We start from the raw sequence: 22030 nt of genomic DNA, 5'->3' as shown, positions 1-22030 counted from the left end.
AGACTAGATATAAGGAAGAAGTTTTTTACAATGAGGGTGGTGAAACACTGGCACAGGTTGCCCAGAGAGGTGGTAGATGCCCCGTCCCTGGAAACATTCAAGGCCAGGTTGGATGGGGCTCTGAGCAGCCTGATCTAGTTGAAGATGTCCCTGCTCATTGCAGGGGGGTTGGACTAGGTGACCCTTAAAGGTCCCTTCCAACCCAAACCATTCTATGATTCTGTATCTTTACATCTCCTGACTGTAAGGCTGCTTTTTGTTTTAGCTTTCTAGGCCCTGAGAATTTGCTAAACGCAGCTAAAACACATGTTCCTTCCTTAATAACAGCCTGTTAAAAGCAATAGGCGTATTTCCCAGGCGGCTGTGCCTGCGGGTTGTGCCTGCACCTACCCCTGTCACAGCTGGGTCGCGGCTAAGCCTGGCCCGAGAGCGCGGCACCGGGGAATGGCACCCCGGCCTAACCGAGGGGCGCACGCCAGCAGCCGGGAGAGGACCCGGTGGAGCCCACGGCGGGAGACTTGCCAGGGCCTTCAACCAGCCGCGCCGCAGCCCCCACGAGCCCGAGCGGCGGTATTTGACCTCAAGATGGCGAAGCTCCGGGCTGGGTCAAGGCGCCGCATCGCCTGCCCCCAGCAAAGATGGCGGCAGCCCGGACGCCTTTTTTTTCTCTCTCTCTCTGCCCTTCTAGCCGCTGCCGCTCTATGGTGGGGCGCATTATTGTCTGGGTGCGGCGCGGGAGGGCGCTCTGGCACGCCATCTCTATGGTCCCGCGGCGCGGTGCAGGTCGGGCCGCTGACGGAAGGGGCGGGTCACATGACCCCGCGCAGCGCGGCGGCGGCGGTGGCGGCGGCTCGGCGCGGTGTGTTCGCGGCCTAGTGGCGCCCCGGGGCCTCCCAGCCGGGCCTCAGGCGGCCGAGCGGCGTCCCCCCACACCATCCCCGATCCGCGCGGCTTGGAGGGGCCGCGGCGGCGCTCCGGAGGCGGCTCCTGCTCCGCAGCGAAGGGGTGAGAAGCGAGAGGCTGCGGGGGGATGGGAGGGAAGGCGGCGGCGCTTCAGCCGCCTGCTGAGAGGAGGCGCGGCCGGGGCTGGGCCGAGGCCGTTCTGCCGCGCCCCGCACCCTGGGCCGTGGCAGGCGCCGGCGGCCTCTCGCCGGCCGCGGCCCGCGCCTCGGCGGGGAGGCGGCGTGGGCCTAGTGGCGGGGTGGAACGGGAGAGCGGCCTCGGGGAGGCGCTCGCGGGAGAGTGGCGGCGGGGGCCTTTCGCTTCCTCTCCCGCCCAGGAGGCGTGGGAGCCCCTTCCGCCTCCCAGAGGCGCGGCGGGGAGCCGGCCCCGGCGGGCGGGGCGGCGAGGCGAGCGTCTCGGCGGAAGGCGAGAGGAGCGCATCTCGGGTGGGAGCGGACGAGCCCGTGGCAGAGAGTTTGCCGGCGCCCGAAACTGCTCCCCAGCCTGGCCGGGCCGGCTCTGACTGCGGGTGGGATTTTACTTTTCGATGTCGGGGAAACGGGCCACGCGAGGAAACGTTTTTCGATGATATCGCGGCGGTGAAGTTAATGTCCTCAGTGTGGACTGGGGTAGTCATCTTAAAGCACGTGTTAGCAGCTTGTGCATAAAAGAATCGGAGTGATTCATCCGTGTCAGTAACAGTTGTGGTGTGTATATTGGCATGTTTTTCTCATGATGTCTTTTTCCAGTATAGAAAAAGACCTTTGTCTGCCTGAAGGAAGAGGTGGATTTTTGTTTAAATACAGCGAACATCCCGAACACAACTAACTTTTTTTTTGTAGTGAGCCTTACATGGGCTTACAGGAAGGGAAATCTTAAAGTTGTATAATTCTCAGTCTGTTCAGATTAAAATGCATGCACACGGATTTTTAGTAATTTTTTGTGGGGCAGGAAAGCATTGCTTCAGGTATTGCATAAGCATTTATGGAAGATGGTCCAGAACAACTTCAAAGAAGGAAGAACAGGACGGTTTCTTACTTTCCCTGTAAGGGGGTGGCATTGTACATAGTGTTTCACGTTTCTCTGCTCTGTCTCTCGAGTGCCTATTCACATAAATGTTGTAATGCCACAGCCATGTTTGTGTTTTGGGAAGAGTTAACAGCAAAGTTAGAGTGGAGAGTCACTATTTGACTGACTGGGGCTTTATATGGGTGCAGAGGCACAGAATTAGGAACTAAATCAAAGATCTTAAAGTTTGGGTGACATGCTTAATGGAGCCCTAGTTAAAGGGCTTTCGGACTGAGGCTTTCGTTTGGGTAAGCATGTTGCTTTTTAGGTTGCTTCATAATAATAGTTTGGGATGCAAATTATTTCACAGCAGTTAGTGAACACTTTCTAGATTACCTCTGAAAAACAGGCTTGAGCAAATACTAGTTTTGTTTGTTCAGAAATAAATATTCTTAGAAAATCTATAATCTGTTTTATCTCTCCCCGTGTCCGTTGTGTTTGACATTGATGCCTTGCTGAGCTTGCAGGCAATTTTGGAGAAAACTGTAGGGCTGTATGAGAAAGTGGACGTTTTCACTGAGAGGATCAGTTGGCTTGAAATAAAAGATTTATTTTTTTTTTAGGGAGCTTTTTTTGTGAGAAGCAATAATATAAACAGCATCTCCAATGGGTGACAAACTATGGGGTTAGTTATTTTTATAATGGAACAGTTTAAAAATCTATACATCATGTAGAGACTGATGTAAAAGCCTATGTGATAGTACTGACTTTAATAGGTTGGTTTACTGCATATGATTTCTCCAATTGTTTCTGAAAACGCTTTTGTTGCTCAGCTGCACCCATCATGACACAAAATGTATAGAATTCTTTGTCATAAATTAGAGGAAATTATTATTCACTTTCTGTTGCTGCCTAGGTATTGACATTAGAATTAAATGCCAAAACATTGTACAATTCTTAATAGGAATTACTCTAATTCTTAAAAAGCATTAGAAACATATTTATGTGTGAAAGCTTATTTTATAAGGACATTTCAGTGAAACATAATAACATGGATATACAAATCAAATGTCTTGGTATAACATATCTTTAACCAGGGAGTTACTAAATAGCATAGTGTTACACACTTACCATAGGTGTGGATTTTGTCAGGCGCTCTTATAATCTAAATATTAAGATTATAATCAAAGCTGAATTGTAGTTAATTAAAAAAAAAAATCCAAACAAGTTTTGCTCTTACTGCTCCCTTATTTGAGGGACTAGCTTGCACAGCTATTTCATGCAACTTATTCTGACTAAGTGTACAGGTTTTTTCTGGTGCAGAGGAATTGTATTGGGAAAATACTGAAGAGAAGTTAAAATCAGACAAAATGAAATCAAGCTAAATCAGCCATACTGTCACTGCTGTTATGACACTACACATATGTATTCTTAAAACACATTAAGTTTGTTTATGCATTAAGACTTCAGGATTTTTACAGTTAATTTTAACTTTGTTTAGTATAACAGCAGCTCAACAGTAAGTATTGTAACTGTTTTGTTTCAGGGGGAACTTAACTGTTTTGAAAATGGTTAAAATGTTTTGCAGGTTTTTAAAGAAAAGTTATGATGTGTAAACACAGAGGTAATAAGGAGATTAATCCTGTGACACTGGTAGAAGTATGATGCTGCCCTGAGTAGGTGATATAATTGTCAGTTTAAAATACATTAGTTACCAGTGATTTTTAATAAACTTACATTGTTTATGACAACTCTTCACCCCTTTATTAAAAAAATTGAGTAAATAAAAAAGAAAAAGGCTTAAAGAATACTATGATTTAAAAAAAAAAAAAGACATTAACAGTGCAGCCAGACCAGTACAATATTCTCATGTAGTCAGTCCCCTGTTATTGGGACTTTTGGGAGTTGGAGATAATGAAGAAGCATGGGGCAGCAGTGTCTGAATGCTGGTGACCCTTGTTTCATAGTAATTCTGAGTTCTCTGTGGTCTCAGACACTTGAGTCCAGCATGCCCTCAGGCCAGCCCTGTGCACTTGTTTAGTTGTGCATCAGAGCTAGCGTGCTTCTAATGGACAGAGCTCCGGCCCAGCAGGGATAGCACTGAGTCAGAATTAACAAGTCTCAGTGGATTTTACAAAACCTTAGAGCCGTATGGGTATTCCTGTCCTCTCTCCAAGTTTCAGAAGATTGGTGCAGCTGGCTCTGCATGGCGTTTGGTTCCACCAGGACTTATTAACTTGGAAGAGCAGCGTGTGAAAGCAACTGAACTCCTTCTAGGCCAAAGTGGAACCTGGAATATTATAGCTGTGTTTGTATAGCACTTGCTTTGGTTAATAGCTCGGGCTGGATTTGAGCTGTGTCTGCTTAGAGTAAGCTTAGATGTTTTGCCATCCATGACATCGTTAATCTGCAGATTACAAAAATTGCCTAAGGCTAATAAAGTGTGCACCTATGTTACTGGGTTAACTCTGATCAGGAGTGTGCTTTTGAAGGAAGTCTCACAGTCATTCTCACTTAGGAAACATTTTTTCACATTGGTTTGCGCTGTTCCAATGGATGAACTGGATTCCTTTTGGATGAAAATACATTGAAAAATGCACGCTTACCTGCAAATGGGCATTTGTTCTGGTGGGGTGGACCTCCTCAAAACATCTGGTGTGGACATTAGAGTCTCAGCTCCATCTGTTTTAACAGACCTGCTCCTGCTGTACTGCCCTGCTTGCTGGCATGGACATAGCCTAAATTGACTACACTTTGAGTCAGAGACCTGACACAAATCCATAATTTGGGGGGCTGAAGATGTCATTATTTCTGTATTTTGAATGGTGTCAGGCCAGGTGCTTGCTGCTTTTCTTACCTGTATATCTGTGACCATCGTAACATTCACACTAATTAATCTCTCACTTAAAAGAGCTGCTAGTTAAAATGCAGCTATCAAGAATGCTGCTTACATCCAATTTCACTTGAGATAATACTTTCATAAGTCAACTGAGGTTTTAAGAATATCTCAGGACTGTTTTGTTCCTTACTTGCACTTTTGAATGTATTGGGGAAATTTGAAGATTGTCATATACAATACTGAGACCACAGTAAATATATCGGACACTGATCACTGAACTGTACTGGCAAGGTAGTAGGACAGCCTGCAGAGGAGTTCAAGATACTGTTCCTGAGATTTTTACAAGCGTATTCTACCTAGGCCCAGCTTAGCATCTCTTAACTTTCCATACCCTTGGTTTGTAGCTGCTTATAAATTTGATGTCAGGGACCCCTCTGACTGTTGGAAGAGTATGTACGTTTCTTGTGTGTTTTCTAGCTGTTGACAGAAAAAATGTGCTACGCAGTTCTCTTAATTGTAGTATCTTGGCTGCTGTAAGGAACCGGATGCATCTTCCTCTCTCGTCCAGATCTCTTACTTCTCCAGTGAGCAGTTTCAATCTTGGTATCTGTTGATCCTCACGGTTTTCATAATGGAAACAGAATTTAACTGTTCCCTCTGCCGGTTTCACATTGGTAGTTACATATAGTAGTGAGAAAGAGACCAAGGCTCTCTTTAATCCTAGTGTTGATCTTCAGTGTCACAGACAGCAGAGGTGCTAGGATGGGTCTGTGCAAGAATTAAGTCAGTAACAGGGCAGCTTTCTAGCTGCTGTGAAAATGGCTGTACAAATACAGAAAAAATAAGAATGGAGTGCTTCAGTAAAATGGATTGTTGAAGCCCTACAGATAACAATGTTTCACATCCATCTGACTAGAAGATTGAAAGACTAAATTTGATCTGTTCTTATTAACTGCCTTGCTCCTTTTATGCAGTAACAATTACTTCATTGACTACTAAATCTGCTTTTTAAATTTAAATTAAAAACAAAGCAAAACAAACAACTTCGCCTGTGTGCATATGTAGCATCCATTGAGTACAGTATGTTTCAGCATCTTTTAATTCAAAGAACTGTTTCACCTCTTAGTCCCCAGGCTTTTTTTTCCACTTCTCCAAGATGGTGTCTCAGATAAAGTGCTTATCAGAGCAAGAGAAGGGACTGCACCTACAGGCAGCCTGGAAGATTACTTCCTCAATTGTTCTTTTTTGTTTAACAGACCACTCCTTAATGTCTTGTGGACCTCAGGTGGTGTAATGCTATTGCAGCCTGTTTAGAACTATCTCAGACCCAATAGTTTATTGCTCTACTGTCCTGCCCCAAAACAGCTTTGAATTTTGTCCAGTTGTCTATTAGCTTGTAATATAGGTAAGGACTGAGAGCCTTAAAGATCTTAATTTCCTGCTTTTCCTGGGACCCTTGGCTGTCTTTTTGGTGAAAAAGTTTCAAATAGTGATATCAAGATGGATAAGGGAGTTCTGTTCCCTTGCATACCATCCAAGTTTCAGATTCTAGAGGAATGTTGGCTGATGTGCACGTAGTCTGAAGAAACAATAAACAATATTATTCCAAATAAAATGTTTAGGCAGTACACCTTTGCTGCTTTTCTTTGCCCATTCAGTTTAAAAATTCAAGAATGACAGAAGAGAAGTGTGTTCTTAGGCATATGGATTCTTGGGGGGGGGATTTTATGTTTATTATATTGTATAAAATAATCTTTACTGAACTGTTGGAGGAATGCTTGCATTCACTGTCTTGTTTCTTCTACCATCTTAGACCTTGTGTCACAGGAGCATTTATCTTTTCTCCTGGTGAGATGTTGATGAATGCCCTTTGGGGCCAATTAATGAATGCTATCGTCATGAACCTCTTGTAATTGATGTAGTTGTAAATGTGTCTTTGGGTCAATTGTGCTATAGGGTCATATATGTGTTCTTATACCAGAATAAATAAGTTCTGATGTTCAAAGGTATTACCAAATACATTTGGGTTTCCCTTTCATCCTCTCCAGTCTCCTGTGTACATTTATCTCTCATAGTTGTTTCCAGACTCTGTGGGAATAAAGTTTTGCTACATGATTGTCGTCTTATAATTTTTTAGCTCTTTCAAATGTATCTACTATTATGGTAGAGTACTGGTATTAGCTCTTACTTCTAGTATTTAAGACTGCCATTAACTACTAGCTCTTGTACATGTACGGAAGGCACATCTGTCTCCAGCAAGGCTGGTTTCCTGTTTCTTGTGTGTTCAGTGCCAGGAGGCTGGGGAAAGCATCTTATAATCTACAGGTCTGTAGTACGTATCAGAATTTTGCTTATCATAACACTTTTTCTCAAGGCCACCTGCTTTGGTTTTGACTTGTGGAGAACAGTTGCAGTGAAGATACGGTTGTAAAGCAGTCTGTACAGTCCATTGAGAAACACAAATGTTTGCATAGACAGCTAACTGGACTTGTCACTTGTGATACAGTGTCTTTGTGATGTGTATCCACATAATCCAGTCTGTTTGAAGTTCCTCTAGTGCTTCCTCATTGCAATGTGAATGTACCTATGTGCTCAGCAGTAATATTGGTGACCAATTTTGTTTTTTTTAGAACTGAGGGCCAACCCTTTTTGAAGACTTGACCATGTAAGGTTGCTGAGATAATATTGGAAGCAAGAATACATACCTCGTTAGTTGTGTTAAGAGTGATCTTGAGTTTTTTATTATTGGGTGTTGTCTGTTACCATCTCAGTAATATGCACGTAATAATAACCATCTGAATAGCAAATGATGTTAAAACAATCTTTACTCTCCATGGTAGCATTTTGACTCTCGGCTCATGGGCTATCGTCCAAGTTGAGCTCTAGATGATGTATGAACTGGGAAGTTAAAAATAGATCGGTGAACTCTCTTCCAAGCTTTTAAATGTCTCTGTGCTGGAGTTTGGGGATCTCCCCAGTGTTGTCTTAAATACAATTCCCATTAATGCTGAGCATCGGGATGTCCCAGTTCTTTCTCCTATCTTGTTCCACAGTTGTATCGTGTGTGGTCATTTCTTGTACCAGAGAACTACTTGCCTTATTGAAAATGTATTACAAGATTACTTCTGTTTTCAGATACTGCAAAAGATAGCTTTATTTTAAAGAAACTGTACAAACTGTTAAATGCTGTTTAATTCACACTCCTTCTAAACCATTGGTTTGACGAGTCAGATATAGTTTTGTTTTTCACTTCATTCTGAAACACTTTCCTAGAAGTGCTGTTTTGCGTTGTGAAAGAAGACTTCTACTACATTTGTAACTTAATGAATAGCTGGGGAAAAAGAGTTAAAAATAGTTACAGTTTGTAGTTGAATGTCCATATGAAGATTTAAAATCATTATGGACACTTGTCATTTGCACTGCTTTTGCAGTTCATGTTTGGGAACTAAGTAGTACAGGTTTCCTTTTCTATCTTTTTGACAGATTGTGACTGGAAGAATGTCTTTTCCACCTCATTTGAATCGCCCTCCTATGGGAATCCCAACGCTTCCCCCCGGGATCCCACCTCCACAGTTTCCTGGCTTTCCTCCACCTGTACCTCCTGGTAAGTTATGTTAGTATATGGAAGTGTCGTAGAAATAAATTTCCTTTTATTATTCTGAATTGTATTATTTACAAAAGTTACTGTCTCTTAATGTATTTCAATAACTCTGATTTGTGTATATTGCAACTGAGTTTCTAGTTTACCCACAGATTGCGTTATGTGAGCAAGCTCCTTTTGGTCTACCAAAAGCTGCTTGCTTCTGACCAGAAATCAAACCATTAGAGACAATACCAGACTTTGTCTTGGACCTTTTTTCCAAGACTGAAGCTAGGTGGTGATTTTTGATAACATTAAGTATTCTTAGAGCCTCTGTCTTGACAGTAGACTGATTTTAAATTCCTTTCAAATAAGCCATTGTAATAGCCTTTGGAAACACTTGGGTACACTGAGTACGTGTGCTGCAAAAATATAGGAGTAACTTTCAGAGAAGGTCCAACTTCTTGCATTGTTTTTCTCCACTTTTTTACAAGTCCCACTTTCTTTTATTCTGCTTCTTACATACTTTCCTCCACACATCTTGCAAACTTACTGTTACGTTCCTCATTCCTTCTAATCTTCCCAAAATTAACCCCACCTTTTTTTCTTTTTTCATCTGTAAGATCAGTTTCTGTTTTTTGCATTGAGACTTTAATTTGTTGGTCTGGAACCACCTTCTTTCTGTACATTGCCAGTGTAGATAACAATGACTGGAGGCAGGAGACCACAGAGCGAGTGGGAGAGAGGAATACATCAGAGAACTACCCCTTTAAAATTAATCACAAGGGCTGCAGAAAATAAGTCCTGTCTGCATGGTCTTAAGCTGTGTTGTGCACAAGTGTTCTGTAGACAATAAAGGCATTCAAAAACCAGATGGCTGAACTCAGGAATTGTTTGTGCACATCCATTCATCAGGCTAATCCTTACTTGCATTAATTTTTCTAAACTTTTTTTCCTGAGATCCATGAGCTGTTACCTGTTTTCTACTAAAGGCAGAGTTCTTGATTAGGTAGCATTCTGCCATCAAAAATTTCAGGTTACATTTTAAAACCATACCTCTTATCTTTACTAGCTCCAGTTTATATATACTAGTGTGAAAGACACCACATACTTTTAAAAATAACTTACTGAGGAATATTTTTAAATGCCTGATACAAGTTTCAGTTCTGAACATTTGCTTCTTAACATGTGCGACAAAGATCTTTTTGATCTCTTGCTGTGTTTGACTTTTTGTATAAATAGTCTTGTTTCAGTACTAGTAATCCAAACAGTATTTAGAGTGGAAGAGCCTGGTATTAGGTGAGAATTAAATTTTTCTCTGCACACTAGAAACATGATTTGCTTACCTCTGCAGATGACATATTTTGACATGTAGAGGATGTGGGTCTCTTACTTCTTAGCACAAGTGTATCAATAGAGTTGAAAAAGCCACAGTGACTTTATGAAAGTCTACTCTGAAGTTATTCATACGTAAGATCACAATTTTAGTGGCTTATAATATCTTTAGCTAGCTGTTTGGCCACAATTTCATGTTCTAGTTATCTTACTCAGCCTATAATTTTTTGAAAAGTTTCAGCTAGAGCGGTTTGCTTGTGTAATAATGAAGCTAGGAGAAGTGTTCTGCTTTGCTTAAAAGCAGCGCTGTTAAAAATAAGAAGTTCTAGCATTTCCATCTCTAAGTGTGGAAGATTTGATAAGGAGGTGATTCTGATAACTTTTGTAATCTCTGAAGATTATTGCTGATGCATTGCCTGGGCAGTGGGAATACAAGATGGTGTTTAGGGTGGTCATGCACACCTATCTGCTTTCTGAGTCTGTTCCCTTGTACAAGAACTGTAGTGTTAGGGATGTTAGAATACGATCTCTCATTTTTCCTTTATCTTTTTCTGGACCTGTCATTCATGAATTTTTTTTTTTTTGAACCTGCTGATACTGTCCATCTCCACTGTTGCCTCTTGCACCAACTTTGAGAAGTTCATTAGCCACTGCGTAAAGTGCTACTTTCTTTTGTCTGCCTTTAAAATCATTGCCTACTTAGTGTCCCCCTCCTGCCCCAGTTCTAATGCGGGAGTTGGGTGAGTTACATTTTGTGGTTTTGTACACCTCAGTCGTGTTCCATGCCTTGCAAACCTCCATGCTTGAAGAGTCTCAGAGTGTAGTCTTTCCTAGTAAAACAGCTGCTTCAACACTTGAGTCATGTAGTTGCTCTTCTCTAAGGCTGCGTATTGTTCTTGGGTTGCAGAGATCAGGTCAGTAGGTGGTAGTCAAGGTATAGGTGCACCAGGTTTTTGTATAGCAGCTAAATGATGCCTGTGGTCTTGATCATCAGTATGTTTGCTGATGATGCCCAACATTTTAGTGGATTTTTTTTTGCTTCTGCTGAGTATTGGGCTGATAGTTTTGGAGAACTGTCAGTGATAACACAAGTATCTTTACTGAATTGTAACTTTAAAATCCAAGTTCAGCATCATTATAATTATGGCTATAATAGCAATAGGGCTGCACAACCAAAGTCTTGTCTTGGAGTAGTTCCTCCAGTCTGTGAGGTGCTATGGTGCATTAAAACTGAGAGCATGGGAGAACAATACACCTTTTGATTCTCTGAACAGTTTGGAGGGATAGGAGGTAGTATGACTTTAATACGAAGGGCCTGAGCAGGAGGATTGAGTAATGGAGAAAATAAATGGTGGAATCAAAGCAAAACTAGAGTGGATGAGGAGAAAGCTGGAGAGGGTGTCTGAGGAAAAGTGTTGTTTCAGGACTTAGCACTGGAGAAAGTGGGGGAACAAGTCCAGGAACAGTAGGTTGCAGAAGCCTGGTTAGGATTTTATGAATACAGGAGTAAGAGAGCTGGAGAAGGGAAGGATTAAGAGTGAAAGGCAAAGAAAGTTTTTTGTAAAATGAAAAAAGAGATCTAGGCTCCCTAGAGGGTATTTCTCTGAAGAACATGCGATTGATTTCATTGTTCTTGTGTCTCAATGTCTTTACTGGCCAGCAAGTAGTTTTGAAATCCATTCACTTAATACCTTAACCTTCTCTAGCCGCTGGCATGGAAAGATAAACAGCCTTTATTACAATCAGATATTGGCTCACATGATAGTACTTAAAGCTGCCAGTGAATTTGGTAGTGGGAAAGAGGGTATTGCATGGTTTCACCTGATCACATATTGTTTCAAATTAAGCTTTAGAAACTGCCAAGTCAAGTATTCAGCAGGTAGGGAGCTTCTGGATTGAGGTTTTCTATGCCACCTTTATTAAGCTGTTCCATAAATGCATGGATCCTGGTGGCATTCTCTATAGGACCTCATCCCTAAGCTGTATGCAGAATCGATTGTGCTATGCGAATTGAGCAAGTCATGAATGAGATTATATACTGTGGTTTGAATGTGCTTTGAAAATGGATTTGTTTGTGATGAACAAAGTTGAAATGGTAATATGATAAAAGTGACCAGGATGCACGTGGTATGTTAGTGTACTCAGGCTATGCTTGAATGCTTAAAGAATTACTGGTAATCAGTACTGTGAAATTCTTATTTGACCAAAATTGCTGTCTGGTTTGGAAATCATGTCTGCGATCAGCTAATTTGTATTCATCAGTATTCTCAACAGGGCAGATTAATATTGATGTCTTGTCTTTCTCAGGGACCCCTATGATTCCTGTACCAATGGGCATTATGGCTCCTGCTCCAACTGTAAGTATTACAGTGGGGATGAGATGACAGCAAAATAAAATGGAGAGTAAAACTTAGTAGATGTCAACAGTATTTTTGTTTTGCTCTATTCCATCGGAATTCATACTGTGAATGGAAATGCTTCACTTTAAATGCAACTATTATGCTAATTTCTGACCTAGACAAAGTTTGAAGTAATGTCTGGAGCTGCTAGCTGGAAAGGTGAAGCAGTTACTGTTCTTGCAAGAAGGTGTACTTCTCTCAAATACAACGGCTTAGGCTTTGCCTTCGGGTCTTCCCATGCAGTACCGTTAGATCAGTTAGATTCCAGGTGTCTTGCTTTTGTTGGCCTAAGAGTGTGCTCTGGAGGCATCACCTCATCCAGGTTTATAAGGCCATCATGCAGCACTGCTGAGTTGGCCAGAAAGATGTGCGTTGACGAGCTTACAAACAAGCTCTCTTTCCCCATGTTGCAGGGGAAGGAATAGTTGCATGTAATACATGTCTATGGAAGAGCATATGAGAGAAAGGTTTCTTTGTTTGTCTTCCTAATTTCTAGTTGGAAGAAAGGCTTATGATTTATGGGGCAGGAAAAAGCGTTCTTTAAAATATAAAGTTTACTTCTTGGCTTCAAGTTGAATTACCATTTCTACAATTTTGCATAAGTGAAATCTCCCCAAAATACTGATTTTTTTTTTTTGATAGCTTGTATTATCTGTTACAGGAGGATATGTTCATGGTAACCGATGTATTTAAGACAAAGATACTGGAACAAATGCACTATGCAGGTTTCTGATTAAAATAATTTTTAAGTGACACTTCTAGAAGGGTGTTTTGAGAAGAGGGACTCAGTGCATATCTACCCTTAAATCTTAGGTGGAAGGAGAGAGGTGCAGCAAAATAGAACAGATGATAATGTGTATCTCTGTATGGTTTATTTTACAAATGTTTGCTCCTTAACCCAAAGAGGCTTTGGGTTGTCTATTGGTTAAATAAAGCAGTAGTGTTTATTCGCTCTGTGAAAGCTTTAAGACCTGTCATGTGTCCATTGAAGCCTTTTGAGTCAGAGTTGCTTTTCTATTTGCAGTTTGCTTTTTACACTGTTAGGTAAGGTACTTAAACTTCCAGTGACTCAAATGTTGCAAATTAGTCATTTGTAGAAGAAGTAATACCTGATGTTACTGTAGGGTCACCTCGAGACCTTCCAGTAGCCATGTTCAGGTACACCTTTTTTTTCTGTTTGTCTTTGCAGAAAATGCAGTCTTTTTTGTGTTGTGTAAAGTGTTAAAGCCTGAACCACTTCTTGGTGTCTCACTCTGTAAGCCTAACTGAGGTTCATATGAAAATTTAATTTTGAAATACATGTGCATCCCCAACTCTTTTGTCTTACAGATTTAAATTAAAAAAAAACAAAACCAAACAACACAACACTTTATTTTACACCCTCTCCTCCTCTTTCTAGGTATTAGTTCCTACCACAGTGTCTATGGTTGGAAAACATTTGGGAGCCAGAAAAGAACATCCTGGCTTAAAGAACAAAGAAAACGATGAAAACAGCGGTCCCACTACCACCGTTTTTGTAGGCAACATTTCTGAGAAGGCCTCGGACATGCTCATACGGCAGCTTCTAGCAGTAAGTACAGTGGACTGCTTGTTAAATTTCATCCCTGGCTGATGAATGAGGTAATGACCCACAAGCAGTGGACTGAAACTAAAAGCAGTTAGTCCCACTTACTGGAATAGCAGTCCATTACACTTGAGTTTAAAGTCAGTAACTGAAGAGTACAGCTTTTTTAAGCTGTAGATGTCAGTGAACACAGACATATTTTATTTTTAGTAGTGTTTACCCTTTTTACATGTCATATTTTGCAAAAAGTGGTTAAGTTTTTGTAGTGTTTTGAACATAAACAATAATAATTAATATTTATCTTTAATGCAGAAATGTGGCTTGGTTTTGAGTTGGAAGAGAGTGCAAGGGGCATCTGGAAAACTTCAAGGTAATTGTTCATACTTTTCAAAATCTCTAGTCAGACTCTTGTTTTTATTACCTGGCAGCCTTTCAAATGTCTGACACATTGCTATTCTTAATACTTTTACATTTTAAGATACTGTATATGATACTTAACTGCTAAATACTTCCTAGTAAAGGGCTAGTAGTATTTTCTGTCCTTGGAATCAGGACAGAAAGAGAAAAAGAAAATTGAGAAAGGTTAAATGGAAAAATGTCTTGGGCGTCTAATTTTGCTCACCTTTCTGTTCTGAGACTGAATCAGGAGTTTATAAACCATCCTTGAGAAAGGTTTACCAGTTTGGACTTAGCCTCCAAAGGAGCATATTTGCAACACTGTTAATAGTCTCTTCCCTTATTATGTATTATTCTTCTCTGTAAAGGAGGTTTTCCTGATGTAAAATTTATCTTCCTTCCCTATTGTCAAATTGAAGTGAAATAAGTTCAATTTCTCCAGTGGATACAGGAAACAATTTTGGTTACTATTTTTTGTTGTTAGTGTTTTCGTATCTTCTCTAGGTTGCGTTTGTTTTTTTTTTTATTTTTTCATTTTTTAAGATGTAATTAATTTTCTTCAGCTTTCTTATATATCATACTTTGTTTATTTTGCTCTCATAAGGTGTTTTTCTCATTTACAACTTTCTGTAACTGTTGTGAAGAACCTAGTTTGAAATACCCCTCCTTCTAGGTTAACAATGAGCTGTTGATTGATATCTTTGGTCTTCAGACAATTGCAAATCCACCTGAGACATGTCTTCATATAGACTGCATTCCTTAGTTAAGACAGACATGTCAAAAGCTTTACAAACACAATCATAGAATAGTTTGGGTTGGAAGAGACCTGTAAAGGTCATCTAGACCAACCCCCCTGCAATGAGCAGGGACGTCTTCAGCTAGATCAGGTTGCTCAGAGCCCCATCCAACCTGACCTTGAATGTTTCCAGGGATGGGGCATCCACATGTATGTATTGCTTTCACCTTATTCACTGGGCTGTTAGTTATATCAGACTAATGCAGTGAATGACCTTTCTGACTTTTGATGATGCGTACTCCAGGTTTAAAAAAAGAAGTGCTTATGTTCCAAGTGTATTGATTCAAAACACTTTTCTTACACAAAGTAAATTACCTGAAGAGCTTTAACAATTTTACTTTTCATTTCAATCATCCATTTCAGCCTTTGGATTTTGTGAGTACAAAGAACCAGAATCCACACTACGAGCATTGAGACTACTCCATGACCTCCAGATTGGAGAGAAGAAGCTGCTAGTCAAAGTTGATGCAAAGACAAAGGCTCAGCTAGATGAATGGAAAGCAAAGAGAAAGGCTTCTAATGGGGTACGTATATAATGTGTGACTTGCGTTATTTTGGCAGGAGGGCAATGTAACGTACTTGCTAGATCAGATTGTGAGTGTGTTTCTTAGTTTCTATTCTTGTCTCTGCCCTTAATTCATTTTAGGATTTCGCCAGAATCACATTAATGAGTCTGAAGATATGTTGAAAGGCAGTGAAGTGTAAGCTCTTAATTCACCAGCATTCAAACTTATCTGTAAGCTACAACTGAATCTCTAGAATTAATTCTGTAATTCATTCTAAAATGTAGTAATATGTGCTATACCTTATGATTCCATTGCTTCATTTTTGTTTAGAAACTCTTGAAAGTATATAAACTCTAGAAGTAATTGTTACTCTGTCAGAGTCTGTAAATCAGCTGTCTGAGGAGAATTGGAGTTTCTTTCCCCTCCACTGATGATCTTCTAGAACAAATTAATTACCAAGAAAGAAGTAGATCATTCAGTAGATGATGCAGTTATTGGGCAGCGGGCAGTTTACAGACATTTAGTAGATGGGGAAATTGGTTTTGTACCATTCCTTTCTAGAGCTGGAATAATTGCAGATATTTGATATGTTGAATTCTTGTGAGATACAAAGATACTTAACTGACAAATTTATGTTAAAATGAATTTTATCTTTTTCTTTGCTAAAATAATATATTTCACATCACAATCAAGTTGTTGGGCTTAGTCTCTAACTATTTTAAAGTTCTGTATATGCCTTAAGATATTACTTAAAACAATTATTTTCTGTAAAATGAAAGTGAGAAGAGGCTGTTGTTCAGAAAACTAAAAATACTAATGACACTGTAGCCAGTAATTTTTTAAAATTCCAATTTGGAATTGTTCTTAAAGGTATGTAAAATACAGTGGGAACACAAGTACTTTTATTTCATTTTATTTAACCAGAAATAGATGCATAATTATGACTTGAAGTACTTGACACATTTTTGATTGTGTACCCAGTGTATGGGATTAAATGCAATGGCTCAGTAAAGCAGAGTGCTAACTTCATGGGTTTTGAATGGAGTAATGTACGAGCTGTTAAGCTAGGTAAGGGTTTGATTTGACTGCCCCTTCTGTTCCATACTTCCTTGTTTCCCATTGGCATCACCTGTAATACTGTGCTTCACAGCTGATATTATAAACAAGCTTAAATTATCAGTGGAGTTCTTGCACATCTCTCTCAGGAATTTTGTTTCTGTGAGCTCCTGTGGGTTACAATCAATCCTAGGGGATTGATTGTAATAAAGCAGAGGGTACTGTTTGTGGCTTTGGTGAAGATGACAGTATGTGCTGATTCCGTTGAACTGCAGAGTGAGATTAGCTTCAAATGTTTTTTTGTTTGTTTGTTTGTGGTGGTGCAAAGAAAGGCTGTGAATTGCTGAGGAATATTGATAAAGCATATTGTAATCGTGCTGCTTGCGATTCCTTTCATACCATCATTGGTGCGCTGGTGCCACTCAGATCCAAAAGTTGCAACTTTTTTCTTTAGTCTTTTTTATTAAGAAATCAAACATGTACACTACAACACAATTTCTTATAGAGACACACCAAGCAAACCTTTATCTAATTAGCTCCTCTCCCTGATCACTTCTTCTCCCTGGACCTCTTCAATTCCACTCCCTGTCACTGCCTTCTAGCTCTTTTCAGCCTGCTCCTCCTTGGCCTGGCAGCCTCTTCAGCTCCAACTGAATCCTCCCTTCCCCCTCATTCTTAGCTGCTGCTCCATCAGACCCTTCCCTCCCCCTCACTCCACCCACCACCTATCGCTTGACGGGATACCCAGCTGGATTCTCAGGTGAGATTCCATTTTTTTAAAAGATTCAGGGGATCAAGAGGTGGGCTACCTTGCTCAGTATGCAGATCATTGTTCTACCCATTCATGTAACATTTAGTGAAATGCACTTCTTTGTGTGTGTTCCCTTTCCTCCCTACAAGGTGGAAAGGGCAAAAAGATGAGGAACTACAAAGTAATTGATCAACAATAATAAGAAAATGTTTGCTGTGCAAGGAATGTTTTCCCTAACAATGTTTCTTTAATATAGTTCTCCCATTATAAGTTGCAGCTTGAAAGTTATAGGTAGATATTTGTATTGCATGGCACTTAAATAGAAGGCTTTGAGGAACTGCTGTTGAAATGACTTGAGGATCTGGAGGATACAAGGCAGAAACTTTTGACCAAGAGCTGGACTATAGTGATTGCCTTTCTGTGAGCGTGCGTGCGCTATCTCTTCTTGTCTACCACCTTAATCACCATTTATCTGTTCTATTTTATAATGCAATCCTACACTTGCTCTCTGCCGCCATTCCATATGTAAAACTATGTGGTCCTTATGGTATTGCCAGTGTGAAAAGATCTGACTGCAATTGATAACTACTTGTAGGTGGTTTGGTTTTTGTGTTTGTTTTTTATTATTATTTTGGTTTTTTTTGTTTTGTTCTGTTTGGTTGGTTGGGTTTTTGGGGGGTTTTTTTCGTGGTTGTTTGTTTGGTGTTTTTTTTTTTTAGTAAATGCTCTAGGGGCATGAATGTGATGATCAAAGGAGAACTTCTGAAATAAAACTAATATTATTCTCAATTTGTTGATTCCTGTTACTTTGCAATTTTTCCTTAGAACTCCAGACCAGAGACGACAAATGATGATGATGAAGCACTGGATGAGGAAACGAAGAGAAGAGATCAAATAATTAAAGGGGCCATTGAAGTCTTAATACGAGAATATTCCAGCGAGCTCAATGCCCCCTCCCAGGAATCTGACTCTCACCCCAGGAAGAAGAAAAAGGAAAAGAAGGAGGACGTATGTGTTTTGATTTTGGACAAAACAGATTTTTCTTCAACTCACCTTTATATAATGGCCAAACTTTGTGCAAATACTTTAAACCTAAACTTCTGATGAGAAAACAAATCAACAAGCATTGATGTCAGCAGCAGTTTCATTTTTTTTTTTTTTAAGCTGAAAGCTAGTCAGTTATAGACACCATCCCTTCAGGATGGTTTAGGCATCTAAGCACCTAGACTTCTTGGAACAACAGGTTTGAATCTGGGCAGGATTGAACCGACCTTTCATCCCTCTGAAGGTGGAAATACTGAATTTAGTGCAGTTTAACCCTGTATGCATATAGGGTTTTTCAGATGAGAACTTAAAAAACAACTGTAAAGAGTTCCTGCATACCGTCTATTTCCATTGAAAGATGCCAGGGCGCTTTTGTAATGGCAGGAATTTGCTCTGGTAGTTTTTGACAAAATTCTTCTTCTCTCTGCTTATAGTATGCATTCTTGTAGTGCGCCTTGATCCAACTGGTTGCAGCTGTCTCTCCAGATGTGGAAGCGCTTCATTAGTTGTATATATGTATACCTCTCAAACCTTGGAGGGATCCTTCAGGGATGAAAGGCATATTGTAATCTTCCTGCCTTACAAAATCACTTTTACACGCACGTCTCAATTTTGGCTGGATGTGATCAGCTGGTTTTCATATATTGTGTAATGCAAAAAAAAGCCTGTTAAGCAGGAATGAATGTTATGGTTTAGACCTGCTTCTGTGGATGACCTTTTTATGGATTAAAACAAACTGGAGAAGGGGGAATAAGAATGAGCAAACTCAGACTTAGCTTTTCCAGCCAAGTTTCTAACCATGGGAAAATGGGCTTTCACACCTACCATTCTGCACCTAGTATGAAAGAGATTGGAAAATTGTTTGACCAAGATTTTTACCCACTTAAGTCTTCTGCAAAGTACCTATTCCAAGGCAATATTGCCGTTTCAAATGCTTATGGAGTTTAAGTGTGGTGCAAGAAGCAACATCTCCCTCAGGGAGCGAGTATGTCTTCCCCACAACATTGTTAGCCATGGCTGACCTAAGGTATACGAGTGCTGAGCTGAGAATTTGTTTTTCTTTCCTCTCCCTCCCTTTGGGAGAAGATGCTTTCTTGGATGAGAATTTACAAATGAGTCACTGTCTAATGCTGTCAGCTGTATTTTTTGTTACTAGCATTGTTACAATGTGTATTGTCCTGTGGGTGTATATACATATATATATGGCCATGAATAATGACAGGTAGTTAAACATTGTAAGAGGCCATTGCAGTCTTGGAAGAGCTGGGTGCTGAGTATGTCCCTGGGACAGAGGGATATTCTGCTAGCTCTTTATGATGTAGAATTTGACCAATCTGAGCTAGTCAAGTAGACAAATAAGCTCTTTTTAAATACATAGCACTTGTGGGTTGAAATTACACCCCATCATCCCTCCCATACTGGGAAGGAGGAAAAGAAGCTTGGAAGTTGCCATCTTTGGCCTGTGTGGATAGAGGTGGGAGTGAAGAGGTGGTCCTAGCTCATTGCTCTCTTGTTCTTAAAGGAGAGGGGAGAGAAGGACTGTGGAGGGTGGGGGGAAAGGGAAGATGGATGCAGATATATGTGTTTGGGGGGGGGCGGGGAAACTCGCCAGCTTTGGGGCTGTCGTCCCCTGAAGGGCTTGGTGTGAAGAAGACTCCCGCTGGTGTTAGCAGCAGAGTCTGTTGTTAGTTCTGGATGAAGGCATGACTGATGTGGGGGAGTTGAAAATGTGTGTGGGGAACTGAGAGTGAGTGGAATCTGGTTTTCAATTTCAAGCACGGGGGAACCTCGCTAATTCGCACTAACTATTAGTTAGTAGGTGCAATCTACCAAATTTTGCGAATTAGCGAGTAAATAAAATCAAGACATACCCACCGCAAATATACCGATCATTTATATTGGCAAGTGTAGCTTAGTCTTGTTTGTGATGCTACCATAGCGTACTAATATCCTGTAGTATACTTGTAATTCAGTGAAGTCTTACTAATATGAGACCTCACTATGTATGTTAAGTAGTTCAGAGAAGGGAGAATTAGCGAGGTTCTTCTGTAATTTTGTTGAATCAAAGAAATGAGATCACAGCAATACAATATTGCTTTGTAGTACAAACATACAAAACATTGTTTTTTCAGAGTAGTGTGCAATCTATTTTTAAAAAAAAAAATCTCCGTGGATTTTTCCGCAGATTTTCCGCAGATTTCCAGTGGCCCCACTGATACCTTATCCACTCATCACCAAGGTTCGTTTACATTGTAGGCTTTGACAATGACTATGTTTACTGCTAGTTGCCAGATTTGTGACTCTTGTCCATCTGATTTTTTTTTTTTTCACTCATTAACATCAGACTGTCAGGTTTGGTACTGCAGAAGGACTTTATTTATCTCTTGCAAGACTGGTTGAAAACTTCTAACCTTCAGCTTTTCTCTTGTTCTCCTATGTCTGTACAGATGGCTCTTAATGTTTTTCCTCCTGTCCCCCTTGTTTTTTAGGAGGATATAAATGCTATAGAAATGGAGGAAGACAAAAGAGACCTGATATCAAGAGAGATCAGTAAATTCAGAGACACACACAAGGTAGTATTCTTGTTTTTGCACTTGATACAAATTAGGCTTTTTCAAAATCCAAAAACCACTATTATAAAATTTAGCATTACATTGCAATATCACTTAAAATGATGTTTATATTAGGTTTAATATACATATAGTTCTTTACAAGTCAAAAAAAGACAACTACCACGTTAAAGTGGCCCTTGACATCTTTATGCTAAGACTTTGATTGCTACTGAGTATTTTGCAGTCTTCTCACTTTAACATGAATAAAGGCAACTTAAGTTTCTACACATACATTAAGTCAAGATATTTATAACTAAAGGCTAAACGGGGCTGCAGTATAAGACATACACTTGAGTGTGTTTCTGTAGGTAGATTTGTAACATAATCCAAGATTTTATGAAGAGTTGAAGCTTGAATTAAATTTAAGTCTTTTATTTTAATAGTTCTAAGTTAAGAGTGGGGGAAGATTAAAACTAGGTCAGTGGTTACCAGACTTACCAAACTTTAGATGCATGGAAGAACTGTAAATTCCCATAAAGCTAATCTATTCATTGACCCCCACCATTATGATAGAGATCATATGGTGACTAATGCAAGATGAAACTCACAGCTTGGAAAGTAACATGGAATAGGATGTAAGTATGAGCTTCTGTTTTTTATTATACTTATGGATGCCCCCTCAGAAAAATATGCAAAGGGGTAACTGGCTTGGAAATGTTTGTGCACATCAAGTCCCACCTCAGGGTTCCCGCTTACAGAAGTTTCCACTAATGCTAGTGCATCTGTGAATGTTTCTGCTTTGGAAAATGATACTTGTGGATAGTAAAGCACAACTATGCATGTAATGTTCTTATTTTAATGTTTAGCTTAAAGTTGGTATTATTTTTTCCCCAACAAGACTGGAATGGTCCTTGGCCTAGGGAAGTATCAGCAAGCTCTTCTTTTGAGCACACGCTTTTATTTCAAAATACCCCCAAATCAACGTTAAAGAAAATGGTGAAGGTACAGCAAGGTGAAGTATGCCCGTGTTATTCAGCTTTACCATATGCAGTCACTGGGGATGGTACCATGTTTTCATGCAAATGTATCAATGTAAACACAAGCGACTACACATTGTTGTATGTACACATATTCAGTTCTTCTCTTGACTGAAGTTGTTGGAGATAAAAACCTGGGGAAAAATTCTAGAAGAAGTCACCTGGAGAAGCTCAGCAATTGAACGTGAAGCTGGTCAGTGGTGAAACTTCAGTAGAATTGTGTTC

At 40.1% G+C, this 22030-nt stretch overlaps 1 protein-coding gene across 3 annotated transcripts in view; it reads left to right on the top strand.

Moving 5' to 3' along the window:
- Window positions 1-796: 796 nt before the first annotated feature.
- Window positions 797-22030, top strand: part of RBM25 (RNA binding motif protein 25) — a 35646-nt gene continuing 14412 nt past the window's right edge. Inside the window, exons 1-9 of one of the 3 annotated variants that reach the window (XM_072863949.1) lie at window positions 797-1005; window positions 8248-8393; window positions 12012-12061; window positions 13503-13673; window positions 13980-14037; window positions 15223-15383; window positions 17998-18180; window positions 20402-20455; window positions 20706-20789. In XM_072863949.1, coding sequence (XP_072720050.1) covers window positions 8288-8393; window positions 12012-12061; window positions 13503-13673; window positions 13980-14037; window positions 15223-15383; window positions 17998-18180; window positions 20402-20455; window positions 20706-20789 — 867 coding nt within the window. In that variant the 5' untranslated portion in view covers window positions 797-1005; window positions 8248-8287. The remainder of the gene's footprint in view (window positions 1006-8247; window positions 8394-12011; window positions 12062-13502; window positions 13674-13979; window positions 14038-15222; window positions 15384-17997; window positions 18181-20401; window positions 20456-20705; window positions 20790-22030) is intronic. The other 2 variants (XM_072863952.1, XM_072863951.1) reach the window with 2 other exon arrangements.

The sequence above is a fragment of the Ciconia boyciana genome, chromosome 6 (genome assembly GCF_034638445.1).
Source record: "Ciconia boyciana chromosome 6, ASM3463844v1, whole genome shotgun sequence".
NCBI classification, from domain to species: domain Eukaryota; kingdom Metazoa; phylum Chordata; class Aves; order Ciconiiformes; family Ciconiidae; genus Ciconia; species Ciconia boyciana.
Note: the sequence above shows the minus strand (reverse complement) of the source record. Positions and strands in the feature narration are given on the sequence as shown.